At 43.5% G+C, this 13285-nt stretch overlaps 1 protein-coding gene across 1 annotated transcript in view; it reads left to right on the top strand.

The window, feature by feature from the left end:
* Positions 1-13022, top strand: part of LOC311119198 (lipopolysaccharide-responsive and beige-like anchor protein) — a gene marked incomplete at its 5' end in the record, with an annotated part of 56686 nt that extends 43664 nt beyond the window's left edge. The window contains 3 exons of the mRNA XM_084193932.1: positions 228-424; positions 10890-11041; positions 11326-13022. Coding sequence (XP_084050058.1) covers positions 228-424; positions 10890-11041; positions 11326-11416 — 440 coding nt within the window. The 3' untranslated portion in view covers positions 11417-13022. The remainder of the gene's footprint in view (positions 1-227; positions 425-10889; positions 11042-11325) is intronic.
* Positions 13023-13285: the final 263 nt, after the last annotated feature.

Here is a 13285-nt window from a genome sequence, read left to right as displayed (position 1 = left end):
ATCAAAGTAACTTAGATCTTGGTCAGACTGATAATATGAATGTCAGAACAGTGAACCCTTTCAATACTGAACAAACTCATATTGTCAATATAGACAGTTCTGTAAATCGCTTTGGATTTAAAAGAAGAAGAAATTACCCTATTATAATTGTATTATTATGAAAACCCTTGAGTGAATCAGTGGAAATCAGAGCCTAGTTAGTAACTTCTATATTCCTCCACTCACAGAGGGCCCGTGTCTGATCCATTCCATGAATGGGGACCTGCTGCGGACCCTGGAGGGCCCGGGGGGCTGCGTGCAGCCCCGTCTCATCCAGTCCTCTACAGAGGGCCACGCCGTAGTCTATTACGACAAGGGACACTTCTGCTTCTTCTCCATCAACGGAAAGCTGCTGGGACACATGGAGGTGGAGGAGAACATCAGGGTAAAGTAACCCACTGATATAGAGGGACAAAGTTATTTCATTAAGCTTGGAACTGTTTTAATGTTTTGTTGGAAAGCCTAGTGTACACACGTTTTGACCTTCATCAAGTAACTCCACATGAGGTGCTTATTTCTAGACAAAGAATGGAGTGGGCTGCCTCTCTCTGTCCTGTTCTACTGGTCTGGGAGAGTCTCTGTGCTTCATCATGACAGTGGTCTGCTCTCTGAAGTCCAGCTCTGCGGTCTGAGGCCTGTCTGCCTCAGGCAATACACGTCTAGAAACCCCTCACGCACACACATACACACACATGCATGCACACACACATGCGTGCACACACACACACACACTTCTAGCCTAGGAAGTGCCAGGTCAAAGGCTCTTTCCTTCCATTTCTCCTCCAACCTCTCCTCTCCTCCAGTCCAGACAAGTCTCTTTGATCCTGGGCTCCCATGTCGAGTCCTATCAGGTCTTAGTGCTGGTTCAACATAGCAGGAGGGCGGACATTCTCCCAGTCCTAGCCCCATTAACAACCCTCAGGCACCACACGACACATTCCCACATTTCACATTTCCTGCCTCACGGCTACGGTGTCACAAAATGGCCGCCACTCTTTGGCCAGTTTCCCTTTCCCCCTGTTTCCGATGGGCCTGGGAAATGTAACCCAGTCCCTCTTAGACACACCTGCTTCCCATTTGAGCCAGCTGTACTCTCCCCCTGTCACAGTCATAGTCACAGCCATAGCCCCAGGACCTAGGCTGATTACTGAGCTATATAAATACATACATCCCCCATTTGTTTCCAATAAACAGACTGCATCAGAATTCATTGGCAGAGCAAGTCTGGTGTTGAGTTGATATTCATTGTATTGAAATCACATGCTGCTGAATAGGAAAGGTTAGAAACAGGAACAGGGATGACCTTAGTTTTCTACTGTAGTGTTTCAGATTCAGATTCAACTGAAGATCCAGGCTCTGTCGACCGGGAGACCCATGGGGCGGCGCACAATTGGCCCAGCGTCGTCCAGGGTAGGGGAGGGAATGGCCGGCAGGGATGTAGCATGGCGTTTGCAACGCCAGGGTTGTGGGTTCGATTCCCACGGGGGGCCAGTATGAAAAATAAAATAAAAATAATGTATGCACTCACTAACTGTAAGTCGCTCTGGATAAGAGTGTCTGCTAAATGACTAAAATGTCAAATGTAAGATTAGGTTGGTGAGATGCAGATCAAATTATCCTCGAAATATCCTTCATCAGATTAATTTTCAGTTTTATCCACCTCTATTTTGGTAACTACAACCGTTTTGCCAATAGTGTAGGAAGTTTCCTTTTTTCATGTATATAAACTGTTATTTATCAAAACCACAACGACTCTGATAGAGAGTTAGTTGCTGTCTTATTCAACACAGTTTGGAGGTTTTGCCAGGTCTCCATAGTGTACTCCCCCATCCCGTCTTTTTCATGTACATAAACCGTTAGCCATTCCTGGTCCGTTTTGCGTCTCTCCTCTGCTGTGTGTTGTAAATTCCATGCCACGTCAGACAGAATCAGGGGAGTCTTAACATCTCAGGGTAGCTCTGTGAGAGCAGCGGGCCCCCTGGTCTCAGTATGAGGCCTGGACGTGGTGTTTAATGCACTGCACTAGACACCAGTATCAATCTTCAGCTAGCGCTGCGTCCCACCACACAGCATGACTCCGGGATAAATAAATGTTTGTCCTGGCCCAAGGTGTCCCCTTACAGTAGTCTTATGCCAAACTGTGTGTTGGTGTGTGTTTGTATGTGTGTATGTACATTTTTCTGTGTGTGGGTGCACAAGTGCTTATGTGTGCATGCGGCGTGAATGCGACTGTGTGTGCGTGTGTTTTTGTGTGACTGTGTATGTTAATAACTGGAGCCTGTTTTTTTATTGGTATTTATTATGGATCCCCATTAGGTCCTGCCAAACAAATTAAGACAAAAATAAAATGAAACATTATTACATCACTACATATCTACAATACAACATTTATAATACCACCGTACATACAGTACGTGTGTGTAGAGTGAGTGTTCTGGCGTGTGTGTGCGTATGCCTGTGTGTGTGTGTGTGTGTGTGTCTCTTCATAGTCTGCATTGTTCCATAAGGTGTAGTTTTATGTTTATGTTATTGCTTGCATGAGTTACTTGATGTGGAATAGAGTTCCATGTAGTCATGGCTCTGTGTAGTACTGTGCGTTTTCCTGAGTCCATTTTGGGCTTGGGGACTGTGAAGAGTCCCCTGGTGGCATGTAATAATAAATAATAATAATATGCCATTTAGCAGACGCTTTTATCCAAAGCGACTTACAGTCGTGCGTGCATATTTTTTTTTTTTTTTGTGTATGGGTGGTCCCGGGGATCGAACCCACTACCTTGGCGTTACAAGCGCCGTGCTCTACCAGCTGAGCTACAGAGGACCACATGTCTTGTGGGGTATGCATGGGTGTCTGAGCTGTGTGCTAGTCGTTTGAACAGACAGCTCGGTGCTTTCAACATCTCAATAACTCTCACTAAGGCAAGTAGTGATGCAGCCAATCTTTCGTACTCTTTGAGCCAGGAGAGATTAACATGCATGTCATTGATGTTAGCTCTCAGTGTACATTTAAGGGCCAGACGTGCTGCTCTGTTCTGGGCCAGCTGTAATTTGCCTATGTCCCTTTTTGTGGCACTTGACCATATGACTGGGCAGTAGTCCAGGTGCGACAAAACTAGGGCCTGTAGGACTTTTGTTGATAGCAATGTTAAGAAAGCAGAGCAGCGCTTTATTACGGAGAGACCTCTCCCCATCTTAGCTACCGTTGCATCAATATGTTTTGACCATGACCGTTTACAAACCAGGGTTACACCAAGCAGTTTAGTCTCCTCAACTTGCTCAATTTCCACATCATTCATTACAAGATTTAGTTGAGGTTTAGGGTTTAGTGAATGATTTGTCCCAAATACAATGCTTTTAGTTTTTGAAATATTTAGGACTAGCTTATTACTGCATCTCTTTGTTAAATGTTGCAGTGATTTCACTTGCTGTGGTAGCCGACGTGTAGAATGTTGAGTCATCAGCATATATAGACACACAGGCTTTACTCAGAGCCAGTGGCAGGTCATTAGTAAAGTCATTATAAAAAGTAAGGGGCCTAGACAGCTGCCCTGGGGAATGCCCCAACTGTAGCTCAGTTGGTAGAGCATGGCGCTTGCAACGCCAGGGTTGTGGGTTCGTTTCCCACGGGGGGCCAGTATGAAAATGTATGCCCTCACTAACTGTAAGTCGCTCTGGATAAGAGTGTCTGCTAAATTACTAAAATGTAAATGTAAAATGTAAATGTAAATGCCCGACTCTACCTGGATTATGTTGGAGAAGCTTACATTAAGAAACACCCGCTGTGTTCTGTTAGACAGATAACTCTCGATCCACGCTATAGCAGGGGATGTAAAGCCATAATACAGCAGCAGATTATGATGAATAATCATTTTTCCCATTTAGAAATGGGCCTAGTTGCATTGGAGGGCAAAGAGAGTTGGAACTCTCAGCAACAGCCTCTCTCCTAGCTGGTTCTCTGACAGCAGATTCATCCAACATAGTTGAGTTGAGGCCATGCAGAATGGATTACAGTCTTACCCCCACTAATATAACTCAGACAGTGTAAGTAACCATTCTAGCAGATTGTGTTCACTGTCTACTCTGTGTGCATGTAACTGCTAGAATGAACAGCACCATAAATTCAGCTTTACCTTTGGCAGACGACGCAGAATCCCACCTAACCCTTCACATTCCCCTTCGCCCTTCACATTCCCCTTCGCTCACCCTAAAAAGCAGGAAATATGGGTGTTAAAATGAGCATGTGGTTCTATAATGGTTCGCCCTGGCATCATGGCCAGGCTCTGAAGTCATCCTTCAGATACCTGAGTCACGTCGGCCATATTGGCTCCTGTGGAGACGGCGGCCATCTTGTTTGGCCTCCCAGTCGCAGAGTGGCTGATTTATTCTGTCTGGGAACAGCCTCCTACCTGGGTTTGGCTGAGTCGTCTGCCAGGTCTCCAACCCCCCACCAGCACACAGTGGGTTATATACTAGGCCTAGCCATAGTAGGCTACGTCAACACCATAGAAGGCTACGTCAACACCATAGTACATCAACAGTGCCAAAGGCTGGATTGAGTAACACTGACTTCACACGGTCTAAATGGAGGAACAATTGCCACAGAAAGAGAGTAACTGTCAAGTTAGTTCATGCTTATGAGTTGAGGTCATGAATCAGAACAAGTTCAGTTTGGCACTGCTGCCACTAGTTCTGTGAATGTAATGTGGGCCATTCCTCAAATACTGAGAGCCACTTTGGCAAACAATATCTTAACTACATGCTCCTTTATTGAGTTATTCCTAAATGATGTTGATCTAAATCTCTGTTTTCTTAATCAATAGGGTCAGATTAACTCACATAAATTGCTATGTGGCTTTATATGGCAAGATAAAGGACGCAATTACACAGATATCAGACACACAGCAAACAAATCTAAACAGAATGTCATCCCCCACCCCTCCCTCCCCCGATCACCCCACAGCCATGCTCCATTCCCAGACTTCTTTCCCAGTCCTCTTGGATGGCGATCTAACAAAGTGCTTTGGAAAGACTGATCCCTCAGTCCCGTTGCCAGTGTGAGTGTGTATGTGTGAGTGTGTGTGCCTGAGTGAGTGTGTGGCTCGTGTGTATGCAAGTGCACTCGAGTGTGTGTGAGAATGAGTCAGGGCATTAGTTCAGACTGCCAGGTCTTCTGATACTGCAGTTTACTGTTAGCAGTGGCCCGTTCACTGCACATCTTCCATGTGGCTCATAAGAAGAGGCCAAAGGTTGTCTCTCTGTCTGTACTGTATATCTGCAACCAATTATCACTTCAACTCCATTGGGAGCAGTCAGGCTAGCTAGAGTGATCTTTGACTTATAGGGTAGACATTTTCCCCTGTTTTGAATGTGCAGCTACTGTCGTTGTTAAACATTTTTATTGTTAAATTATCCACTATATTTGTTTTAGTGGTGGTATAAACATCTAACGCAACTTTTGATTGATTTGAGTTGGTATCATAAAAGCAGCTAAACTGATTGCCAGGAATGTGACAAGTTGTGTTAAGTTCAAAATGAAGTTTAATTCATTAGAAATATTTTGCATATAAAATATACAGTCAGGTCCAACATTATTGGCACCCTTGAGAAAGATTAGCAAAAAAGACCTTAACATAAATAGCTATATTGTATGCTCATCAAAATGGGGAAATGATATAATGTTATACTAATGCAAGTATAGAGCATGTGGCTCTGTAATGGTTCTCTGGCATCTTGGCTCTGAAGTCATCCTTCAGATACCTGAGTCATGTCCACCACCTTGGCTCCTGTGGCCATTTTGTTTGGCCTCCCAGTCACAGTGGCAGATTTCTTCTGTCTGGGAACAGCCTCCTACCTGAGTCGTCTGCCAGGTGTCCAACCCCCCACCAGCACACAATGGGTTATGTACTAGGCCTAGCCATAGTAGGCTACATCAACACCGTAGAAGGCTATATCAATTTCCCAACATTTAGAATGAGTAAATACGGTCTTTGTTCATGCTTATGAGTTGAGGTCATGAATCAGAAAAAGTTCAGTGTGTGTGTGTGTGTGTGCGTGGGTGTTTTGATTGTTCAATTATCCATTATATTTGTTCTAGTGGTGGTATCAAATGTAATCAAATCTAATTTTGTCACATGCGCCGAATACAACAGGTGTAGACCTTACAGTGAAATGCTTACTTACAAGCCCTTAACCAACAGTTTTGAGAAAAATAAGTGTTAAGTAAAAAATAGATTAAAAAATAAATAATAATAATAATAATTAAAGAGTAGCTGTAAAATAACAGTAGCGAGGCTATATATAGGGAGGACCGGTACAGAGTCAATGTGCGGGGGCACAGGTTAGTCGAGGTAATTGAGGTAATATGTACACTACCGGTCAAAAGTTTTAGAACACCTACTCATTCAAGGGTTTTTCTTGATTTTTTAACTATTTTCTACATTGTAGAATAATAGTGAAGACATCAAAACTATGAAATAACACATATAGAATCATGTAGTAAACAAAAAAGTCTTAAACCCCCAAAAAACAAAAAAGTAAATAACCACCTTTTGCCTTGATGACAGCTTTGCACACTCTTGGCATTCTCTCAACCAGCTTCATGAGGTAGTCACCTGGAATGCATTTCAATTAACAGGTGTGCCTTCTTAAAAGTTAATTTGTGGAATTTCTTTCCTTCTTAATGCGTTTGAGCCAATCAGTTGTATTGTGACAAGGTAGGGGGGGTACACAGAAGATAGCCCTATTTGGTAAAAGACCAAGTCCAAATTATGGCAAGAACAGCTCAAAAAGCAAAGGGAAACGACAGTCCATCATTACTTTAAGACAGGTCAGTCAATACGGAACATTTCAAGAACTTTGAACATTTCTTCAAGTGTAGTCGCAAAAACCTTCAAGCACTATGATGAAACTGGCTCTCATGAGGACCGCCACAGGAATGGAGGACCCAGAGTTACCTCTGCTACAGAGGATAAGAGTTACCAGCCTAAGAAATTCATTAGAGTTACCAGTCTCAGAAATTACAACCCAAATAAATGCTTCACAGAGTTCAAGTAACAGACACATCTCAACATCAACTGTTCAGAGGAGACTGTGAGAATCAGGCCTTCATGGTCGAATTGCTGCAAAGAAACCTCTACTAAAGGACACCAATAAGAAGAAGAGACTTGCTTGGGCCAAGAAACACGAGCAATGGACATTAGACCGATGGAAATTTGTCCTTTGGTCAGGAATCCAAATTTGAGATTTTTGGTTCCAACCGCCATGTCTTTGTGAGACGCAGTGTGGGTGAACGGATGATCTCCACGTGTATTTCCCACCGTAAAGCATGGAGGAGGAGGTGTTATGGTGTGGGGGTGCTTTGCTGGTGACACTGTCTGTGATTTATTTAGAATTCAATGCACACTTAACCAGCATGACTACCACCGCATTCTGCAGCGATCGGCCATCCCATCTGGTTTGGGCTTAGTGGGACTATCATTTGTTTTTCAACAGGACAATGACCCAACACACCTTGAGGCTGTGTAAGGGCTATTTTACCAAGAAGGAGAGTGATGGAGCGCTGCATCAGATGACCTGGCCTCCACAATCCCCCGACCTCAACCAAATTGAGATGGTTTGGGATCAGTCGGACCGCAGAGTGAAGGAAAAGCAGCCAACAAGTGCTCAGCTATGTGGGAACTCCTTCAAAGGGTGGCTATTTGAAGAATCTCAAATATAAAATATATTTAGATTTCTTTAACATTTTTTTGGTTACTACATGATTCCATATGTGTTATTTCATAGTTTTGATGTCTCCACTATTATTCTACCATGTAGAAAATAATAAAAGTAAAGAAAAACCCTTGAATAAGTAGGTGTACATATTACCTCAATTCCCTCGACTAACCTGTGCCCCCGCACATTGACTCTGTACCGGTACTCCCTGTATATAGCCTCGCTACTGTTATTTTACAGCTACTCTTTAATTATTTGTTATTTCTTTTTATTATTTATTTATCCATTTTTTACTTAACACTTATTTTTCTTTAAACTGATGGTTAAGGGCTTGTAAGTAAGCATTTGATAGATTAATTATTAATGACTAATTATTACACCCTGAAACTGTGTGTAATATGTTAGAAATGTGTGAGTGTAGGACCAGTAAAGGCTATGGCATTGAGCCACTATTTAGCAATGTGAGTAAGAGTTAGGCCAGACAACAAAGGCAACTGATAACTGAGGAATTTAGGCAGTAGAGAAACTGTTATGAAAACATGGTGCAGAATATTGTGAGAACGGCAATAACTGAGTAATGCAGGGAGTAGGCTATGATGAGTGTGTGTATGCGTGTGTGTGTGTGTGTATGTATGTGTGTATATGTGTGTGTGTGTGAACTGATGGTCAGGAGAGCAGTTTTAGAGTGGAAAACTACAGCCCGCCTACAGAGGGGAGAGATTTTTTTGTATGACGTATGAGTATAAAAGATGGACTCTGAAATTGTGATGGCAGAATTCTCAATGAATAAATCTCTGACTATGCAGATCGAGACTCTGTCCGTTACTTAAATCCCAAAAGACTTACAACCTTTTGGGAGACGCACAGAGACACTGAAATAGTTTGTTAAATAATTCACATAACAGCATTTCACTGTAAGGTCTACACCTGTTGTATTCGGCGCATGTGACAAATAAAATTAGATTTGATTAGATTTGATACCACCACTAGAACAAATATAATGGATAATTGAACAATCAAAACACCCACGCACACACACACTCGAGCACACACACACTGAACTTTTTCTGATTCATGACCTCAACTCATAAGCATGAACAAAGACAGTATTTGCTCATTCTAAATGGGGGAAAATTGACATAGCCTTCTACGGTGTTGACGTAGCCTACTATGGCTAGGCCTAGTATATAACCCACTGTGTGCTGGTGGGGGGTTGGACACCTGGCAGACGACTCAGCCAGACCCAGGTAGGAGGCTGTTCCCAGACAGAATAAATCAGCCACTCTGCGACTGGGAGGCCAAACAAGATGGCCGCCGGCTCCACAGGAGCCAAGATGGCCGACGTGACTCAGGTATCTGAAGGATGACTTCAGAGCCTGGCCATGCTGCCAGGGAGAACCATTATAGAACCACATGCTCCTAGGTAGAGTTAAAGTGACTATACATAGATAGTGAACAGAGAGTGGCGGCAGCGTAAAAGAGGGTGTGGGGTGGGCTACCCGGACAAATAGTCTGGGTAGCCATTTGATTAGCTGTTCAGGAGTCTTATGGCTTGGGGGTAGAAGCTGTTAAGAAGCCTTTTGGACTTAGAGTTGGCGCTCGGGTATCGCTTGCCGTGCGGTAGCCCCAGTGATGTACTGGGCCGTACGCACTACCCTCTGTGTTGCCTTGCGGTCGGAGGCCGAGCAGCTGCCATACCAGGCAGTGATGCAACTAGTCAGGATGCTCTCGATGGTGCAGCTGTAGAACTCTATGAGGATCTGAGGACCCATGCCAAATCTTTTCAGTCTCATGAGGGGGAATAGGCTTTGTCGTGCCCTCTTCACGACTGTCTTGGTGTGTTTGGACCATGATAGTTTGTTGGTGATGTGGACACCAAGGAACTTGAAGCTCTCAATCTGCTCCACTACAGCCCGTCAATGAGAATGGGGGTGTGCTCGCTCCTCCTTTTCCTGTAGTCCACAATCATCTCCTTTGTCGTGATCACTTTGAGGGAGAGGTTGTTATCCTGGCACCACACGGCCAGGTCTCTGACCTCCTCCCTATAGGCTGCATCTAACGCAACTTTTTGATTGACTTGAGTTGGTGTCACAAAAGAAGCTGAACTGATTGCCAGGAATGTGACAATCTGTGTTAAGTTCAAAACTAAGTTTTGTTCATTTGAAATATTTAGCATTTGAAATATACTCTGCCGGCTGCACCACAGATGGCTGGATAATGAATGTTTTTGTTTAATCTTCCATCCGTGACTGAAATAGCTGCATCCCATCTAACATACAGTATGTTGATGTGAAACCGCTAATTAGGCTAACTTACACTACTTATCACTTACAAAATGTCCTTGTCATTTCATCAGCGTCCGTTACCTCGTGATTGATGCCTCCGACTGGCTTCAATTCCCAAATATATACTGTATGCATAAATATACCCCAACACAGAAGTTTAGTGTAGCACCGTAGTGTATCCCCCTGTTTCCCTGGGGACCCATTAAAGTGTAACACAGCCCATAAGTGCACAGGAAAACCAGATGAGTAGAATAAATCTCTCTCCACTGTGTCGGAGGGGAGCCGTGGCTTGTAGCAGTTCAGGTGGATGGACTGCTGTGCCGTGCTGCTCGCCACATGAATGCTGTGAAATATCTGATTGATACTGTGCCTCTCTCCCTTGGCGCAGGGAGTGCTCACAGAGACTGTGATTGAAATAACACACAGTGAGGTGGTGAAGTCACTGGTGTCCTATGCTAGGTCACTATATCTGACCACACCACAAAGCCTATACTACTAAAGCTTTGGTTGGATTGTATTGATTGTTATTAAAGAGTTGTTGTAGACGCCTCGCTGTATTGGACAAATGGCAGACGTCAATAGGGCGACAGGATTCCTCACTGACCAATTGTGCTTTATGATGGAGTGGTCAGCTCTGGTGTGGTGAGGGAGTCATATATCCCATCCAAACGTCTGCATGTATTAGCGCCCTCCAGTGGTAGGTGCAATAGGTTGCAGGTCATGACATTGTCCACAGGAGGGCGTCGACAGCATCATTGGCAATGCAATAGAACATTAATACAGCGATGTTCCCTATTGTCTTGTACATAATGTCTCCTGTCAGTTAAAGTGGTGCTGTTTCTCCTCTCCCATCAGGCCATGCTGCTGAGTCGTGATGGCCAGTACCTGCTGACGGGGGGAGACGGGGGAGTTCTGTCTGTCTGGCAGGTTCACAACCTCAAACAGATGTTCACCTACCCAGGCTGTGACGCAGGCATCCGCTCCATGGCCATGTCCCACGACCAAAGGTAACATACACACCTGGACCCTGGTTACTCTGTCATCTTGTTGTGTGGTATCACGTTTTGGCAAAAGGAAGAAATAATTGAAATATACTATCTTCACATGTGGTTTGTAGTAACTAACATCAAAACTTCCCACTCTAGAATGCATAGAATACCAAGATGAAGACCTTGGTGTTATCCACAGTATAATGACAGTAGACGTACTGTGTGTCCTAAAAGTACATAATGTTCTGTCTACATGTATGAGCCTTAACTCAACACTCCCTCTGGGCTCTGTCCTCTCCTAGGTGCATCATAACCGGCATGGCGTCCGGTAGTATAGTACTGTTCTACAACGACTTCAACAGGTGGCACCACGAGTACCAGACCAGATACTGAGGCAGGACCACCCCACAACAACAACAGCAACAACAACAATCCTTGAGAATCTGGTTAACATGGGAACTACCTACTGCAATCCTGTCGTCTGATGTACTAAGGCACTACTCAATACATATTGATATCCTGAATGTATCTTAAGAGAAGAAAAACTGTCTGATTCTGTCGAAAGAAGCAAACTATTTTTTTTAAAAGGGCATTGCTATATTTTGTAGGGCGTATCGAAAATTTCATATAATATAATATCTTAGGGTGGGGTTATATACCTATGGTTACAAATCTATTTTTAGCTTGTTAAGAGTCTATTTTCATCTCGAGCAGAGGAAAATAAGGGTTCAAAGTGGAAGTAGGTAGAAAAGTATATTTGCATCTATTGTCTTAAGAATCCATATATTTGTGTACTTTAGGGGTGAGTGATTTTTTTTCAATAGGTGTGAAACGTGGAGATATAATCATTAATATCCTTTTTTTTTCATGCTCTTTTTGCTACTGTGTGGAAACACAGGGATATAAAATATGTGAAGTTTGTGAGGCGATCGAGCAGGAAGTTCAGTTAGTCCTTTTATGTGTTCATGCCATGAGAGGGAATATATTCTATTTAAATGTTTGTACCACACCTCCTCTCTGTAAGCGGACATATCTTGCCTTCCTGTGCATGAGTTATTCCTCTGCTGTCCTGATGGTGGCATACACTGCACAAAAAAATGTCACCAGTTGTCATATGTGTATCAGACAGTCGTCATAGTAACAAGATGGCTGCCGGTGTGATTAGTTTGTATCCGAGTGGAGTGTTGTCATGACGATCATTAGCTTTATTATGTATGTACTGTAACCATACTGATGAATAATATGTCTGTCAGTAGAAACAGATGTCATGGGCTACGTCCTAATTCTATAAAATGGCATCCTTTCCTCATCTCATTTCCTTCATATTGCTTACTTATCACCTATCAGTCCTTTACATGAAGGAGATGGGACGAGGAAAGGAAGCCATTCAAAATGGCTGACGTAGCCATGATGTGCTTCTTTGTATGACTTCTTGTTAGCTTTACCTCCTCTACTGAGGCATTTGCAGTACTTAAGCATATATCATATTAGCAATTGACACAGTACCCAAACCATGCTAGGATCATCAAAGTCCTCTGTCTCCAAAGCATCTCATCATGGCAAAGAGAGGTGCAGCGAAATGAGGGACTCGTCAGTCTGACTGTGTGTCACGGTGAATATTCACTGGTTAAACCCGACCACAGACAACCCTGGTCCTGGACAGCCAAAGGGTGTGCACTTTTTAGTTCAAGCCCAGCTTTAAAATACCCGATTCTACCTACTTATGGGCCTTCAGGTCAAAACTGAATTGAATCAGGTGTTTTTGGTGCAGGGTTGGAACAAAACAAAAACCCTGCACACCCACTGTGGTTCCTCCAATACAACGGTTGCTCATAAGGAGAAACATTCCGTGTTGGTTTGATCTACGCTTGGTGTGGTTACGACTGCAATGAAATGGCTACTACTGTATTTTCTATGTGTCACTCGATATTTTGGCAATCAGTTTGGAATGAGTGTTTTTGAGCGTGATGAGTTCTGACAATAAAATTGCATTTTGTAACTTGAGACGTCTTGTCTTAATTTGAACTCTTATTTGATCTAACGTTTTCTGAAGTTAGACTGGAGTAACCACATCGTTCACAGCAGCTGCACAACTTCCTCACCTGACTGCAGTCAAGGCCTAGGTATGTGGGTATGTTTAACCCATAGAGAATGATAGAGGCCTCTAGTGGCCAAAAGGCCTATTAGCATGGGCAGTATCATTGAGGGCTTCCACCATTTTAATGTAGTTGACTGAGTGCGACTTCCAACTTCATTGGCTGA

This window comes from Coregonus lavaretus, assembly GCF_964263955.1.
Source record: "Coregonus lavaretus genome assembly, contig: HAP1_SCAFFOLD_2875, whole genome shotgun sequence".
Lineage (NCBI taxonomy): Eukaryota > Metazoa > Chordata > Actinopteri > Salmoniformes > Salmonidae > Coregonus > Coregonus lavaretus.
This window is presented reverse-complemented; position numbering and strand designations above follow the sequence as displayed.